We start from the raw sequence: 17,398 nt of genomic DNA, 5'->3' as shown, positions 1-17,398 counted from the left end.
TTTGAAAGCAAAGAAACGCATTTCCGCTTGTACCGCTTAAACGAACAAGATTCACAGTACAAAAAGAATTCGTATAGTACAGATCGTATAAAAATTCATTATTAAAAAATCCAATTCGCGAAGCCTTATCGGAATTTTATAAACGGATCGTTAGGATATTGCGTCTTCTCTTCTCGAAGAAGCAAAAAAAAAAAAGTAATAAGAAGCAAAAGAAGAAAAGCAATGTGAAAACGAGCGTTACTTCGACCCATCAGACGATACTCCATCGGTCGCGACTGCTAACTGTAATTTAAAGAAAAAAAAGAAAAAAAGGAAAAGGTTATTACTCGAATTTCTCGAAATCAATATACATCGCCGGAGGCGTTCAGACAGAATGTCTCCCCGCGCCGCTGAACAGCGATGAAAAAAAATATTATTACGGATTAGCAGAAATTCGAGACGGCGGTAGATGATTCTTGCACGCGAGGGGCGCATCAACAGGCACCCGCAACCAGGTTGGTGTGCCGGGTAAACGCGGATGAAACGAAATAGGAACGGGAGACATCGTGTCCGGCGTCGGCAACGATGGCGAAAAGGATCGCGAAGGGTCGCGTTTAGTCGCGTCTCTCTGTACAGCCTAAGGTAGTAGTAGCCGGAGGTTCGACATCGACGGGAAGGGAGGATGAACGGTGGCCGGGTGGCTCAAGGGGCGGACTGGGCGGCGAGAGGTGGGGTGCGGCGGGGTTCCACGGGCATGAATCGTGGAGCGGGCGGATGGACGGACGGACGCAAACGCTGAAATCAGCTCGGGCGATCGATGCGATAAATGGATGCGTGCGATTGGTAGCCGGGAAAATCGATGATGAACAGGGGGGCACCCTACCTAGCCGCGAAAGCGAGCGAGCACGGCTGCACCGCCGGAGAGGATGGAGCAAAGACCGAAATATCGATTTTTAGGCCCCTACGCGGCGGTTCGATGCTCATATCTGCCCCGTGTCCCGTATCCGCGCGAAGCGCCTTTCAAAACACCAACGACGCGTGCGAGACACACCGTGGTGACGCGGATCTCGACGAGGAATTATCGTGCGATTAAATACAAGAAGGTTATACCGGAGTGACGCGGGTACCGATCTTCTGACCGATGTCGTCAGGTAACCCCACGTTGACAACGTTACAACCCGGTTTACATCCGGAGGGAAATAGACAAAGAAAACCGTGGCCCGACCGGACGCCAGAGATTTTCGGTTCCACTCGCGGACTCGGTTGACGTTCGTGCGAGACAGCGGGGTAATATCGTGCAACCCGTGCAGGCTCGAAAATCAATGATTCTCCACGCGGTAACGATCCTAAGATCCTAGCCTGTTTCAACAAATCGTGCGACGGTGTCACGCTGTGTAAAACTGGCATTTGACTATTTCCCCCGTTGTAAGGCGAATGTTTTGTGTACACTCTCTGTCGTATGTACGTCGGGTTATCAAGGCGAGGGTGTGATTCGAGGGTGGCGGAGGAGACAGTGCGTAATTATCGCGTTCGGTGCCTGGCGTGATCCCTCGAGTTCGTTCGAACGTAACGTTCCATTGACACTTGACGATCTATGCTGATCCATACGATCGGGATCCGTCGATGTCGGTTGTCGGAATCGTGAGCAAACGGATTACCGGGAATCGCGGAAGACGTCACGAAAGAATAGAACGGTTGACGCTGGCGGGGTGAATTCGATCAGAGTGAACGACATTCTATTACGATCGAGGTGTTTTCGAAAATCGCACGATAAAATGGAGAAACGTATAAACGGTGATCCGTGACCGTAGTGTGTTGGTTATTTATCGTAAAAAAAAAAATCACGATCAATGCAAAAAACAAGATTTTCGAGGTATAACAATTGATCTGACAGTCGATAATATTATATTCGATTCGATTCTTGACAGACGACGATTGTTTATTTTCTTATCTTTCTTTCTTTTTAAAATATTAATTATTTTAATCGATTACGTTCTACAGCAATTGCTTGAATAGAAACGGGACGCGCGGGCGACGCAACAGGCTCGATAAGAGAGCAAGAAGAAAGTCTGGCTGGAACGCAAGAAAATATTAAATCGATCGTTCATTCGTTTTTGTTCATATGATGCAGAAAAAATGGCCATCGCTGCTTCGGATAATTATCAACTCAAGTGGCACAGCTATGGCGCGCATCTGCACACCTCTGTCGCTACGTTGCTGCACTCAGAATCCTTCGCGGATGTCTTATTGGCGACGTCCTGCGGCCGGCACGTGGCTGCCCATCGATTCGTCCTTGCCGCTTGCTCGTCGTATTTCAGTCATATTTTTCAAACATGCCATTTCGGGGCAAACACAAACGCTCCTACAATCGTGGTACGTATATGTAAACAGATCCCTGCCGGGTTCGTAAGCGGAACTCTTATTCGCCCGTATGAGATTGCTTTATCTTCATCCCTTTCGTGGGCGACGAGAAATAATGCTTCCGAGCCAAATAGATTATCAGCAAATGTTCACGCAATGTTCTTTTATCGCTACGGAAATTCATTTGCAGCAGTTGCTGCGCAAAGACGGTCCGCGAAAAAATTGGGAACATTTCAAACATTTCAAGTTCTTATCGGCGCAGTCGTGATAAACACGTTTCTTCGGGTAATTACGAATTAGCGAATTGATAATTATTATTTCAGGTTTTGCCGACGGAGATCGGCTATCGTACGCTGAAAATCCTAATCCAGTACATGTACAGCGGCGAGGCGACCGTGACGAATGATCAGCTGGAGGGTGTATTAAAGGCCGGTGACATATTGCGGGTCCGTGGTTTATGGCGGTCCAACAACGGAAGCAAAAAAGAGAATATCCAGTCGAACAATCAAAAGGTTGACCGAGACAAGCGGGAACAACCGCCGATGACGGGGCAAATTCAAAAGATCAAGCTGGTTCAGCCGGCGACTGAGAAGGTCGTCGAGAATGTACAGCAGACCACGTCGGTGCAGAACAATGTTCAACCACAGAAACCTACCTCAGAGAGAAAGAGTATCGAGAAGATCGAGGAGAAGATCAGCGAGACGGAGACCAAGAAGGTGTTAGAGGAGAATAAGAATAACGAACAGAATAAAAATAAGGAGAACCTGGAGGCGAACGGCAAGAAAAGGAAAACCACTAGCAACAGCGATGTAGAATCGAACAAATCTAAAAGCGAGGACGGTGAAAATGTAAGATAACCCACGGAGTTGTATCGTGGTACGGGGTAGTTCACACATTTTCGCATGTGTTTCAGACGGAGCTGAATTTGGAGCTTCTGGTGAAAGACGAACCAATTTGGGAGGAAACAATCGATCCATCTGAATCGTTGACGATAGACCATGAGATTGATATTAAACCAGTGCGTAGGATTCTAAGGCTTAATTGTCATACATGCAAAGGGTACAATAATAATTACTATCTTAATTGCTACGTCCGTTTCAGGAAATCGTACACAGCGCAGACGAAGAAGAAGAGTATTCGCCATTGACCTGTGACATGTGTAGTCAAACGTTTAATCGACCCTCGGACTGGGTCAGACACATTGAATTCACGCACGCTGATATGACCGAAAATCGAAGGAAAAAGAGGAAGGTAAATGTGCTGCGAAAGCGCTGCCAAAAATTGCTAGCATGAAATCATATTAAATCTGAGTGATTTCTTAGGGTGACGTAGACGACGACAGCAAGGATTTTCCGCCCTTAAAGTGTGACCTGTGCGGTAACATGTATTCGACGCCTCAAGAATGGGTACGCCACATACAAACGGAACACACCGAAGAGCAGTTAGCTCTCATGAACAACTCGGCGCCACCAAAACCGAAAAGAGTTCATAGCCACCAAAAATTGTGCAACATATGTCAAAAAGAATTCCCAAGTCATGCGTCGATGGTCATCCATCAAAGAACACATACAGGGGAAAAGCCTTTTCTTTGTTCCTATTGTAAAAAAGGCTTCAACGTAAAGAGTAATCTACTAAGGCATCTAAGGACATTGCATGACAAGTATGTACATCCCAGCTTATACGGGAGTAACGGCAACACGAATGCTTAAGCCCTTATAATTTTCGAAATGTACATGTTTCTTTTCCTTCGTTGGTACCTCATTTACAAAGTGAGCGTCACGCAGCATCCTAAATACTTTTCAAATCATGCTCACAGACTGGCGGAGTTATCTATATGGATTCGCGACCATGCGTAAGCATGTCAAATTGGTCCAAAACATTAAAAGGCTATCGGAGAACGCGCGATGCATATTCTTTGAAATCAGACAAAATCGAAAGCTTGATAAAATTTTTTTAAAAATTCGAACAAGTAACTTAAGCTACTAGGCTCGCGCGTTAAATTTTTTCTAACATATAGGGTGTTTACATTTAAGCAAAACAGTCGATTATCTCCGTCATGCATTGAAGAGCCCAAAATGATATTTACTTAATAGTTACATTACAAGGCACATTTGATAGCGAATTTGTGATTAATTTATGAAATAAGGCTGTCAAGTTTAATTTTTTAAATGGAATTGTGTATTTTTCATTATGTCATTTATTAGTGAATTTTACTACGAATCCAACAACCCATAAAATTTACAATCTAATGTTGAATAGTTTTCGAGATATTGATCGTGCAAATTTAAAAGGAAAAAGATTAAAGAAAAATATATAGTTCTATTTAAAAAACAATATTTGAAACAATCTCTAAAATCGATGAAATAAAAATCATCTTCAGTAATAAGTGGGCTCTTTCGTGTCATGTAACTTTCAAGCGAAGTAAAATCTTTTTTTCATCTTCAATACTTTTAGATAATTGATTGTTTCACTTAACCCTGGCATCCTATCGTATATATTAATTCGAATACATAATTACGACATTGTTTATGAAATTGTTTACTCTAGTTTTAAATGTCAGTTTCTGTTTTGTTAATAACACAAAAGCAATATCAGGGCTTTAAAACCAAAGAGGCTGATTACTATTGCCAAAGTGACTTTGTTTCGTTGCGACTTTAATTCGTTTGAATATAGGAATAAAATATGAAAAAGTATTTATTTTAATTAGACATTTGATTTAAACGTGTATGAATAGGAACGACGATATACAGGTCTTCGCAGTATGTGCGTGTAAAATAATTCATAGTATAAATCAACATCTATTGATTAATATTTAATTACTTAGTAACTATACGAGATCCAAATTGTGTAAGATTTAACTGTATACTTCTAGGCTATTCCATCCATGGTAGCCCTCTTATTCCCTCAGCTCGTAAGCTAATTATGTATTTTTATATTAAACTAGCTTATACACAAAAAGTATAAGAAATAAGATAAAATAAGTCAGAAAAATATTTGAACTTTCAATTAGGCTAGGGCATAAGGATAACACGTAATTCAAAATTTATGAAATGTTTTGGAAATATATTGAGTTCTTCTTACATATAAAAAAAAGATCGCAATATTATCAAAATATTGTCACAGTTTATGAAACGGTAACAATATAAATCTTAAGAGAATGACACCGCATTACCATGTTAATCATGATCGTGTCACTCTTACCATGAATCTTAGTGTCAATTCTACGTTGCGCTAACACTGTGACGAGCCAAATAACTTTTAAATGTAAAATTTAAATATATTACCTTCAAAGTATTTTTTAACTACCCTTAATCGTTCCTTAAACAATGAAAATCAAAATATACCTGCTCTCTTTCATACGTGTAGTGGTATCATGTTGTTCATAGTAAAATTTCGAGAATACTTACTATCTAATACCGTGATAAATAATAAGACACACAGAACCGCGATGTCCGTATAAAAATGAAGTAATTCTATTATGCTCTGCAATAATAATAGTATAGCTTATATATTGGAATAAGTTCCTAAGAATCTTAATTTTCTTCATCATCATCAATTTTCGGAGCCAAATAATATCTTATGTGTCCAATATCGCCAATTTTGTATTGACATACTAGAGGTACGTCATTAGACATGGATAGTTGCACTTGTGTACAAAGGGGTCCAGCCTTTACGAAGGAATTAAGGTAACGGCATGAGAAAGTTAATTTCACAGGTTCTTGCATATTAACAACTACCGCTTCTTCTTCATTATCCGCGTCCGCTGTTTGTGCTAACTTGACTTGTGCTGAAAAAAAAGAAATCTTATATGAATCTAATGATAACATTATAATGTCAATTGTATAGATATATTTTTACATTTTGTAATATATACATCTTGTAATTCATTTGCATTTTTAAATTAGTTTTACTAGAACAGGATATAATTCCTCATATGAAAATGTAAACAGGCTCCATTGTAAATAAATGCTTCTATGACTTCAACCTAATGATAACAAGGTCAAGCAAGCAAATACTTTCTAGGGCATTGCTTAATTTCAATCAGTTGGCATGTAGCTGTTGTGTTCAAAGATTCTTTAGTGCAGGATGTTACAAGGACGAAGAAAATATTTTACAGTCGAGGTAAGTTTATGTACTATTTGTGATTTAAATAATGGAATGTAGAAACATCACTGCATTGTTCTTCACATTCGGTTACATATTTAACATATAAGATAATTATACCTTGTCCATAATCTCCAGCAGCACTGAACTTGATACCTTCTTTAGAACATGCAAATGTTATTGATTCTCCGAATTGACTTAAATCTCTACAGATGCGAGAAAATTCTTGTGATGGCATTTTTACAACACATGAATATGATGTTTCCTGCAATAATATCGTAAGATAAAGATAGCATAATCATGATAAATAAATAATGAAATGATGCATGAAGAATGAAACATACAGGTATACCAAGATGTTCTTGATCCATATTTATAAGTTTCATCTCGTACTCTGCAAGTTTCTCTTTGTTTGGTGATTCAAATATAAACATAATATTTTCTGGATTATCCACCGCTCGTAGAGTGACTGTATCTTCTGAGCCAGCACATTTTAAAATCTTAGACATGCTAAAACAGAAATTTAATTGCTTTCATTTGTCCTTTAAAGTTTAATTGTCTTGATTAGGCAGGAACAAAGGTTTTGTTACATATATGCTGATTATTATTATTAGAGTACCTATATATACTGGAGAGTCTTACCATGCAACACTCATGCCCATCGACAAATTTCTATCGCATCTATATTTATCGAAACCGTCGCTTCTGAGATTAAGGGACACCAAAGATACGTGAGCATTGTCCATAGCCTGGACTTGTATACCCGAATCAGAACATTCGAAAGTAGCTTCGGTCAAAAGATCCTTTATTGCATCCAGCACTTTCTTCAAGATAGCACTCTGTATTAAACGTGCTTCGAACATTTTGCTGGACCACTTTTCTTCGGCAATTAGTACGTACACACTGCCGATGACACAATCTTCGTCACTTGAATGAATTCTTGAGACCGGTAACGTAACCCGCGCTTCCTTACCGCCAAAATGCTCAACCGGAAGATGCCATCATGCCATCTGTGAAGCGAGGACGTAATATAGATACAATTCGAGACAACAACGCAGAATTTGTGTAATTTGCTTTAAATTTATTCCGGACGATAAAACATCTTTGAAAGAAACATAAATGACAATTTCTTAATTTATTTTACATAAAAATGTCTTCCTACTAAAAAGGACGTAGAAATACGTTATATAAAAATTTTAGTATTCGTTTGACCCGGAAATACGTGTGTGTAAGCGCGCAATTGAAACGATTAGGAAACTAGATTTAAGTTTGATTACGTATTGAGATTAATATTTTTGTTATTATTACGATTGAATATAAAGCTTCATGTAATAAGCAAATACAAAATCATAACAAAACATAATTTGTGAAAAATAGTTTAATAAATGATGACAATTGTTAATATAAGAACTGAATAAATAAATCTACAAAGGAAATATACAAAGTAAATCGATTCGATCAAAAAATAAGACACACAGAACCGCGATGTTCGTATAAAAATTAAGTAAGTCTATGATGCTCTGCAATAATAATGGTACGGCTTATATATTGGAATAAGTTCCTAAGAATCTTAATTTTCTCCATCATCAATTTTCGGAGCCAAATAATATCATATGTGTCCAATATCGCTAATTTTATATTCACATACTAGATGTACGTCATTAGACATAGATAGTTGCACTTGTGTACAAAGGGGCCCATCCTTTACGAAGGAATTAAGGTAACGGCATGAGAATGTTAATTTTACAGGTTCTTGCATATTAACAACTACCGCTTTTTCTTCGTTATCCGTGTCCGCTGTTTGTGCTAACTTGACTTGTGCTGAAAAAAAGGAATCTTATATGAATATAATGACAACATTATAATGTCAATTATATAGATATATTTTTACATTTTGTAATATATACATCTTGTAATTTATTTGCATTTTTAAATTAGTTTTACTAGAACAGGGTATAATTCCTTATATGAAAATGTAAACAGGCTTCATTGTAAATAAATGCTTTTATGACTTCAGCCTAATGATAACAAGGTCAAGCAAGCAAATACTTCAAATCACTGCGTTGTTCTTCGCATTCGGTTACATATTTAACATATAAGATAATTATACATTGTCCATAATCTCCAGCAGCACTGAACTCGATACCTTCTTTAGAACATGCAAATGTTATTGATTCTCCGAATTTACTTAAATCTCTACAGATGCGAGAAAATTCTTTTGTGTGTGTGTGTGTGTGTGTGTGTGTCATTTTTACAACACATGAATATGATGTTTCCTTCAATAATATCGTAAGATAAAAATAGCGTTAACATGATAAATAAATAATGAAATGATGCACGAAGAATGAAACATACAGAAATACCAAGATGTTCTTGATCCATATTTATAATTTTCATCTCGTATTCGGCAAGTTTCTCTTCGTTTGGTGATTCTAATATAAACATAATATTTTCTGGATTATCCACCGCTCGTAGAGTGACTATATCTTCTGAGTCAGTACATTTAAAAATCTTACACATGCTAAAACAGAAATTTAATTGCTTTCATTTGTTCTTTAAAGTTTAATTGTCTTGATTAGGCAGGAACAAAGGTTTTGTTACATATATGCTGATTATTATTATTAGAGTACCTATATATACTGGAGAGTCTTACCATGCAACACTCATGACCATCGATAAATTTCTATCGCATCTATATTTATCTAAACCATCACTTCTGAGATTAAGGGACACCAAAGGAACGTGAGCATTTTCCATAGCCAGGACTTGTATACCCGAATCAGAACATTCGAAAGTAGCTTCGGTCAAAAGATCTTTTATTGCATCCAGCACTTTCTTCAAAATAGCACTCTGTATTAATCGTGCTTCGAACATTTTGCTGGACCACTTTTCTTCGGCAATTAGTACGTACACATTGCCGATGACACAATCTTCGTCACTTGAATGAATTCTTGAGACCGGTAACGTAACCCGCACTTTCTTACCGCCAAAATGCTCAACTGGAAGATGCCATCATGCCATCTGTGAAACGAAGACGTAATATAGATACAATTCGAGACAACAATGCAGAATTTGTGTAATTTGCTTTAAATTTATCCCACAGACGATAAAACATCTCTCAAAGAAACCTAAATGACAACTTCTTAATTTATTTTACATAAAAATGTCTTCCTACTTAAGAAGTCGTAGAAATACGTTATATAAAATTTTAGTATTCGTTTGACCCGGTAATATGTGTGTGTAAGCGTGCAATTGAAGCGATTAGGAAACTAGATTTAAGTTTGATTACGTATTGAGATTAATATTTTCGTTATTATTACGATTGAATATAAAGCTTCATGTAATAAGCAAATACAAAATCATAATAAAACATAATTTGTAAAAATATAGTTTAATAAATGATGACAATTATTAATATAAGAACTGAAGAAATAAATCTATAAAGGAAATATACAAAGTAGATCGATTCGATAAAAAAATAATAGTATTCATAAGTATTTCAAACAATTTCATATGAGCACATCTCAAAAATAAAAATTTATAAGATGAAAACATATAGGTGCAAAAGTATTTAAATACGACTCAATTACTAATATCATACTTAAATAAATGCAGTCTCACTCGTTACAGTTTACAACTAGGAATACTTACGCATTAAGTATGAAATTAAAATTCTTTAAAAATAGAATACTAATACATTAACTCTGATTACCATGTTCTCTAATTCGCTGAACATTTGGTCAAGATGCTGAAATAAAAATTAGTACAAGTTAGATTTACAAATCTTAATCGATTTTCTAATCGGTAATTGTATTATGTAAACATACATCAGTTGATTCAGAATCTTTCATCATTTCTTCTTGTTTGTCAGTGAATGACAATCGTCCGTTTGCATCCATATTTTCTTCTTCATCTTCCTCGTAACCGCCTTCATTATCCTCATCATCGTCAGAATCGTCATCTTCTTCTTCCTCTTCGTCATCATCGTCGTCGTCATCCACATCATCGTCTATATCTTTGTAAGACCGAATATGACTGGACATGTCCATTTCCTCATAATCTTCTGGTTCTTTCTTAATTTCCGTTAGTATTATAGTTTCTGTAACCGATTCTCTCTCTTCCGGACACGGTGGAGGTGCTTCTGATGCTGGAGGTATTTGAGGTGGTTGACTCGTCTAAAATATCATTAATTGAAAAAAAAATTCTGTTATTGTACGCAAAACTTCTGAATACTATGCAATAATATATGATTTTACCCATGGCTGTTGCTGTTGTAACTGTGCTGATTTAGCAGATGCTATTGAAGTTGGTACAGATGAGGGGGAAGTGGAGGTCTGCAGATTTGTGTTTTGTTCTGGTACCTGAGATGTGACTTTATTCTGTGTTTGATTGGAACTTTCTTGTATTCTATTTCCTATGTTATTTCCTAAAATCGTTACACTTTTATCGGCATGATTAGCTTTCTGCTCATTCTTTACTTGTGCATTACTGTTTGGTTCTTCTTTCACTTTTTTAACATTTGGTTTAGGTTCACCAGGAAGACAAGTATTACCACGCTGCCTTCTAAATCTAACAATAATACTTCTGGTATCCCACATTAGGTTATGGGCTTGTTTATATGCAGATATCGAATCATCTACACTATTATACCTCATAAAAGCATATCTGGAAGATTATAAAAATATAGCATGTAGAATACATGCATAAAATAAATATATTGCATATGATAAATATAATTTACCGAGTATTTCTCATTTTCTGTGCAAAACCTACATCTACTCTAGCAGCTGTGGGAAATTTATTTTTTACTTCATTGACATTAACGGACTCCGGTAGGTTTCCTATGTATAATGTGTAGGGATCTATTTCCTCAGGCATTGGTTCATCTTCATCCCTTAAGGTTTTTCGTTCAACTTTTAAATGACCGACTCCAAACGGTATTGTCTCCAACTCTTTTATAGCTTCATCAATATCAACACTCTCTTCCATTTGTATGAAACAGTACCTTGGACCACTAGGGCTTTGGAAATGAATATTCCTGATACCAGGATGAAATTCTCTAACAATGTCTTTGTTCAAATCAGGGTCTGGGAATTTTATTATGAGACTCTGAGCTCTCACTTGTTTGTTATATTCGTTTTCAATTGTTAAAGCTCTTTCTGCATCTTCTCGATTCCATGGTCGACTGGGGTAACTTTGTGACATGGGCTTTCTTTGTTTATTTTTTTTCACTACAACTTCCTCCTGCAACAGACAAATTAGATTCTATTATTAAACTGAACATAAATTTAATAACATTTTATATTTACTAATACAATTTTAACAAACCTGATCTGAAGTGTCTTCCCCATGTCGATTTGTTAAAATTCCTGGAGGAATGGAGGGTAAGGGAAGATTAGGAGGAGGAATGTGATTTATAATAGCATTGCTTGCAGTTGTGGCATAATTATTTCTTTGCCATTCTAAACCAAGACTACTACTCAGTGTTGTCCCAAAATATGCTGCTTGTTCAAATTGACCTTGAGACTGTCCAAATCGTGCAAGCCTTCTATTTTTACGATGATAATTATTTCTTTGAACGTATGGGTTGTTCCTATTATTATTAAATCTTTCACGTCTCATATAATTACCTCGTAGAGGCATTTCTCTTTGAAACGTGTTCGCAACTATATCGCGTGGAGGTGGAGGTGGTAAATGTGACGTTTGAGGTGATATCCATTGCCATGGGGCAGGAGGATGTGTCCATGCTGGAATTGGTGTAACTTGGGAGGGCACTGGCCCAAAAACATGAGGAGGTGGTGGCACTCCACCTGACGGTGGTGGCATAGGGGGCAATGGAGGTTGACCAGGCAACGGCTGGGTAACTGTTGAAGGAGATGAAGACGATGTAGTATAAGCAGTATAGGTGCCGTCATATCCAAAAGTAACACATTCTTGCTTGACAAAAGATCGTTTTGCCTCCCCATTTTCATCAGTTACCTGAAAAATCAAAAGTTGTGACATAAAAGTGCAAAGATTTATTAAAATCAAAGTACTATCATGTGAAACTATAATTTAAGAGTATTCATTTAATATCATTTGAGTTAAATCATTCTATTCGTGAAATACACGAAGGTATTCTCTGTACCCGTTGTCAAACTAACCTCCCCTAAAAACAACCCTTAACGATATAAACGTAAATGGATCTTAATAATCGTTATAAAATTATAGAAAATAGAGAAATTGGTTATTACCGATCGTTTCATAATGATGATAAAACTGTTATTAATCTTTAAAGAATAATTACTCTGTAACTCTTCAACTTATAATGTAAATATACATAGTTTAAGTAAAGCAACGAGGGTGACCGGAGTGACCAGTTGAAGCGTACAAGCTACTGGTTGTACATAACAGGGTTGCCAACCCCTACTTTATTTCTTTTTACATAAATTTGTAAATTAATAAAATGAGCTTCTCATTTTTTACTATATTATGATAATTAATTCATTTTGTTACATTAATAATGCCCACACTTTAAAATTTAGTAACTGATTTTGAATATACAATCCGATTCAAATTTGGACTCGATTTCAAATTCGAAATATTATGTACCGAGTAAGTGATTAATCACAATATCAAATATAAACATAAGTATAATAGAAATTTAAACTAAAAAAAATTATTAAAAATGCGTAAGAATTTTAGAATATTCAACACGAGAGTATCATATCGGCATTACACTTTCTAATATATGTTATCAAAACAATTGTAAATTACATATATTAGAAAATTTTTTAATTTATTAAACTTTCTAGCTTCTCTTTTCCATAAAAAGTAATTATAAAATTTCTGCTATATGCACTAAATATGATTTTATTACAACGTACATCTCTACGTACATCTCTAGATATTCAGAACAATAGAAAGTCAAGAATATATGGAAAAAACAATCTCATTAATATGACAAAAGTATTGAAATGAAACAAAAGTGATTGGCCTCGTGGTTACAGATAAAATAATGTGATATTTTTAAAAAATTCCCGCGCCGGTAAAATAATTTTTGTTTGTCTATCAAACAGTGAGGAAAGTGAAAGATAATTACAAAAATTGATCCTTTTCAAGATTGTTCCTTGTTTTTATGACGTTTCTGTGTTCATTGGTTATATCATAATAATATAACATAATTATCCATCGCTTTGTTCTTCAATTCTTTTATTAAATTTCGTCTTGATAACGTTCCGGTGCGCCGACGCGATTTGGCGTTTCTATCTCAGGGAAAGGATTTTTCATGTAAAAAATTTCACCGATAGATGCCCTTCCTGTTAGTTAACTGAACGAACATATTGTGCGTGTAGTCGGTGTGACATGGCTGCTACTACTAATACAGAAGATATTGAGGTATTATTTTCAAATATATTTTGTGATTAAAAAATATTTAAAAAAATTAATGGAACATTCCGTGTGAATACAATCTCGCCACAAGTGTTGCAAAAAATCTTGTACAGCTCTTCGAAACAACGTGGTAGTTCCTCATCTACCCTTTACCCCTCCCATCTATACCCATGCATGGTGAAAACTGTCTAACGAGCTTAAAAAAAAGAGACATATTATATTACTCGGATAAATTTTCTAATATATATTACACTTATTATTAAAGATATGGTACTAAACCCAATAAAAAGTATTTTATAAATATTATTGACATGAAATTGTTTTAAGAAATTAGAAAGTGACATACATATTCATATGTGTGTGCATATCAATAGATAGAGGTTAAAAAACCTATTTAGAAGATTCTGTGTATAATTATTTTCTAGGAAGTGGAACGGAAGGAACAAGAAGTTACGAATTTCGATGAGTTTCCACCTGAAGTTCTAATCAAACATCCATTGCAACATACATGGACACTATGGTATTATGAACAGGACAAGAACAAATCATGGGAGGAGAGTCAGAGAAAAATTACAAGTTTTGATACAGCTGAAGATTTTTGGAGGTACTATAAATACAGATCAATATTTGTTATTAAAATTTGTAATATTACAATATTGTATTTTATTTTCAGTTTATACAATCACATAAAAGCTGCATCAGAATTAAGACAAGGATGTGACTATAGTTTATTCAAGCAAGGGATCAGACCTATGTGGGAAGACGATGCTAATAAAGCTGGTGGAAGGTGGCTTATAAACTTAGATAAAAAGCAGAGATCTTCAGATTTAGACCACTTTTGGTTAGAAACACTTTTATGTATGATTGGTGAGGCCTTTAATGGATACTCTGACGATGTTTGTGGAGCAGTAGTAAACATAAGGACAAAAGGAGATAAAATCGGTGTATGGACAGCAAATGCCAATAGCGAAGATAGCGTCCTGGAAATTGGGTAAGCTAGACCAAATATATGTAAAAAAAATTATCTACTAATTGATTAATTATATTTCTATTGTAGGCGCAAATTGAGAGAGAGATTAAAAATCACATCAAAAGTATCTATAGGATATCAAATACATAAAGATATTATGGTCAAAGTAGGAAGTCAAACAAAAAATGCCTATATTATCTAAATACTATTGATGTTATATTAATATCACATTAATATCCATTATTCATTAAAAAGTGTCAAGCTGGGCTGAAAATACATTAATCATACAGACATACAAAATTTAAACGGATTATCACTGGAGACATTTAAATGAAAATTCAGTGTACAATTTCTAAGAAACTACATTTTCATTGTAGCTAGATATTTTCTTAATGAAATTAAAAAAACGAACACCAATAAATATGCGCTAACCAGATGTATATTGTACTAAAATTTACCGTGATGTCATATGTAATTTAGGATTAGATTATGAAAGATACGCACGGGCTGCTGTATTTTTCAAGGAATATAAATTATACGATTATATGAAATAATTAACATATATGATTAAGTAATTTTCTTGATGCATGTATTTTTCTTCTTGTAAGTAAATTATTCATTTGTTTTCCTAAAACCTACAGAAGTAGGTTGCCAGTTTTGAACACGTAAAAAAGTACAGCAACCTACAAAAAAAATAATAGAATAGCACTATTTAAATAATACTTGCAATATTCTACAATAGATAATTGTATTTAAATTCTTAAAAATTTGTGAAAAATATCATTTTCTTTTTCAATTACATACATCTATATATCTTTTTACTTTTAGTTACCTTTAATAAATTTCACCCTAAATGTTAATTCATATAAGTGAACATTTTTTTAATAAACTTGTTAGAATTTAATTGTTTTCTCCTAATTTATTTTATATCTGTTTTGATATAATTAATTTTTCAACCAGTTCTTTGAGATCTCTACGCCTTGCTTTTTCTAATGCATGTATTAACTTTAGTTTCCAATCATCAATACAATACTCAGATATATATAAGCTTAAAGCCTGAAACATAATTTTGTATTATATAAATGCAAAGAATTGTATAAAATAAAGCAGATATATCTTACCTTATAACTTTGTTCTTTTATATCAAAAGGATATTTATTTTGAATGATATCTACTTGATACTCAGGAACACCCAAATATCGAACTGTGTCTCTCCAAGAACGTCCAATTTTTTCACTAATTTGTAACAAAACTTAATAGAAAAGAATGATACATTTAGTACACAATAATTTCTAAATTGATTAATAATATATATACCATATAAAAGAGATTGTCTTACTCATTTCTTGAAGTGTTTCTTCTTGTGCTGAATAAGATCTGAGATTTTTTGAATATTTTTGTGATGATGTATTAGATTCACTAATTTGATGTTTTTCCTGCGTCGTAGGTACTTGAGTTTTTTGTGTTGGTTTTGATTCATGTTCTATTAAATATTGCACAAAAACTATTACAAGAGCATTAACAAAACAAATGATCTCTATTAAATTGGACCTACCATTTTCATCTTTGTACATGCCACAAAATTTTGAATACTCTGTGTTCTCAAGATAAGATTTATAATCCTTTATTAAAGTGTGTATATGAGATTCTTTTAAAAAATTATTTGAAATATCAACAAGAGGTTCAATATTGTCATAACTAAGAGTATCTCGTTTTTCTAATATTTTCATTAATGCATTCAAATCTTTAATTTGACTTAATTTACGCTTTGAATTTATATAAGTCTTATAATAATCCTTGATTGCATCGAATATTTTATCGTCGACATGTAATTGAGCAACAGATACAAATTCTGCACACAAATGATGATACTTGGATTCGATTGTCATTGTACAACGTATGTTGAATACTTTATAATAAGGGGATTCCCTCTTGTTAGAATAAGCACTGTAATCAGTGTTTGTAAACTTTCTAGTACAGTCTGAAAACATCAAAAAATTATTAGAATGTTAATACTCATTTTACACGAAATGTAATGAAACATAGTTTAGGTTACCTTGTTGAATAAATTGGCCTAAGTAGTTCTTCCGTTAGCTGTAATCAGTATTGAAAAAGCTTTTGTGTTCAAGTTGGTACATAAATATACAAGGTGTTCCAAAAATGTGTCGCAATACGAAAATGGAGTGATCCTGAGGTTATTTGAAGTAAATTTTTCCTAGCGAAAATGTAATCCGCGGCTTTGTTTACGAGTTATTAATGAAAAACAGTGATCAATGAAAGGCGAGATCGGCTGGCACGAGGCGGTAGAAGCCCAGTTTCGCGAAAAGAGCTGAGCTCGCCTCTTATTGGTCAGTGTTCTTCGTAATAACTTTGTAAATAAACCCGCGAATTGCGTTATTTCAAATTACCTCGGGAATCCCTTATTTTCTGGAAGTAACATAATTTTGGGACACCCTGTGTCTTTTGTTAAAAATATAATATATGATGTTTTCACCATGTTATATTATTTATTTTTCATACAATTATACAAAAAAAATTTGTTAATGTTTCTTCTTATTTGTACAAACATTCGAATAAAGTAATGTACAAAGTCGTCGTATAACAGAGTTTTTA

The 17,398-nt window shown here is 34.8% G+C and overlaps 6 protein-coding genes across 11 annotated transcripts; 2 read left to right on the top strand and 4 right to left on the bottom strand.

Annotated features, from left to right (window-relative positions):
- The first annotated feature begins 892 nt into the window (after positions 1-892).
- Positions 893-5,634, top strand: LOC117223499 (uncharacterized). Of its 2 annotated transcripts, none has more exons than XM_033475798.2 (6): positions 893-1,130; positions 2,111-2,352; positions 2,664-3,188; positions 3,254-3,358; positions 3,442-3,591; positions 3,663-5,634. In XM_033475798.2, the coding sequence occupies exons 1-6, from the start codon at positions 1,121-1,123 to the stop codon at positions 4,047-4,049; spliced, it is 1,419 nt and encodes a 472-aa protein (XP_033331689.1). In that variant the 5' UTR covers positions 893-1,120; the 3' UTR covers positions 4,050-5,634. The 2 variants fall into 2 exon arrangements, with proteins under 2 accessions (XP_033331689.1, XP_033331690.1); XM_033475799.2 differs by lacking the exon at positions 893-1,130 and adding an exon at positions 1,195-1,852.
- LOC117223500 (Proliferating cell nuclear antigen) lies at positions 5,376-7,454 on the bottom strand. The gene is made up of 4 exons (XM_033475801.2): positions 7,087-7,454; positions 6,789-6,954; positions 6,565-6,709; positions 5,376-6,127 (listed from the first exon to the last, which is right to left on the bottom strand). Exons 1-4 carry the CDS (start codon positions 7,305-7,307, stop codon positions 5,874-5,876), a joined length of 786 nt encoding a protein of 261 aa, XP_033331692.1. The 5' UTR covers positions 7,308-7,454; the 3' UTR covers positions 5,376-5,873.
- Positions 6,361-15,221, top strand: eIF4E4 (eukaryotic translation initiation factor 4E4). 3 transcript variants are annotated; one of them, XM_076528639.1, is made up of 4 exons: positions 6,361-6,462; positions 14,241-14,419; positions 14,489-14,806; positions 14,873-15,221. In XM_076528639.1, the coding sequence occupies exons 1-4, from the start codon at positions 6,427-6,429 to the stop codon at positions 14,985-14,987; spliced, it is 648 nt and encodes a 215-aa protein (XP_076384754.1). In that variant the 5' UTR covers positions 6,361-6,426; the 3' UTR covers positions 14,988-15,221. The 3 variants fall into 3 exon arrangements, with proteins under 3 accessions (XP_076384754.1, XP_033331694.1, XP_076384755.1); XM_033475803.2 differs by lacking the exon at positions 6,361-6,462 and adding an exon at positions 13,665-13,821; XM_076528640.1 differs by lacking the exon at positions 6,361-6,462 and adding an exon at positions 13,951-14,085.
- On the bottom strand, positions 7,805-9,318 carry LOC117228249 (proliferating cell nuclear antigen-like). Its single transcript, XM_076528642.1, has 3 exons — positions 9,098-9,318; positions 8,800-8,965; positions 7,805-8,265 (listed from the first exon to the last, which is right to left on the bottom strand). Exons 1-3 carry the CDS (start codon positions 9,316-9,318, stop codon positions 8,251-8,253), a joined length of 402 nt encoding a protein of 133 aa, XP_076384757.1. The 3' UTR covers positions 7,805-8,250.
- Positions 9,244-12,833, bottom strand: Pof (RNA binding domain-containing protein painting of fourth). 2 transcript variants are annotated; one of them, XM_076528626.1, is made up of 7 exons: positions 12,678-12,833; positions 11,773-12,423; positions 11,186-11,688; positions 10,701-11,109; positions 10,272-10,619; positions 10,157-10,192; positions 9,244-9,465 (listed from the first exon to the last, which is right to left on the bottom strand). In XM_076528626.1, the coding sequence occupies exons 1-7, from the start codon at positions 12,687-12,689 to the stop codon at positions 9,457-9,459; spliced, it is 1,968 nt and encodes a 655-aa protein (XP_076384741.1). In that variant the 5' UTR covers positions 12,690-12,833; the 3' UTR covers positions 9,244-9,456. The 2 variants fall into 2 exon arrangements, with proteins under 2 accessions (XP_076384741.1, XP_076384740.1); XM_076528625.1 differs by lacking the exon at positions 12,678-12,833 and having other exon boundaries at positions 11,773-12,447.
- On the bottom strand, positions 14,980-17,144 carry Fadd (fas-associated death domain protein). 2 transcript variants are annotated; one of them, XR_013037185.1, is made up of 6 exons: positions 16,842-17,138; positions 16,341-16,766; positions 16,125-16,268; positions 15,907-16,037; positions 15,618-15,841; positions 14,980-15,468 (listed from the first exon to the last, which is right to left on the bottom strand). XR_013037185.1 is itself a non-coding variant. In XM_076528637.1 (5 exons), the coding sequence occupies exons 2-5, from the start codon at positions 16,672-16,674 to the stop codon at positions 15,710-15,712; spliced, it is 741 nt and encodes a 246-aa protein (XP_076384752.1). In that variant the 5' UTR covers positions 16,675-16,766; positions 16,842-17,144; the 3' UTR covers positions 14,980-15,709. The 2 variants fall into 2 exon arrangements, 1 of the variants encoding a protein (XP_076384752.1); XM_076528637.1 differs by having other exon boundaries at positions 14,980-15,841; positions 16,842-17,144.
- Between the last annotated feature and the right edge of the window lie 254 nt (positions 17,145-17,398).

The sequence above is a fragment of the Megalopta genalis genome, chromosome 2 (assembly GCF_051020955.1).
Source record: "Megalopta genalis isolate 19385.01 chromosome 2, iyMegGena1_principal, whole genome shotgun sequence".
Classification (NCBI taxonomy): Eukaryota; Metazoa; Arthropoda; class Insecta; order Hymenoptera; family Halictidae; genus Megalopta; species Megalopta genalis.
The sequence above is the reverse complement of the archived record's forward strand: the minus strand, read 5'-3'. Positions and strand labels throughout refer to the sequence as shown.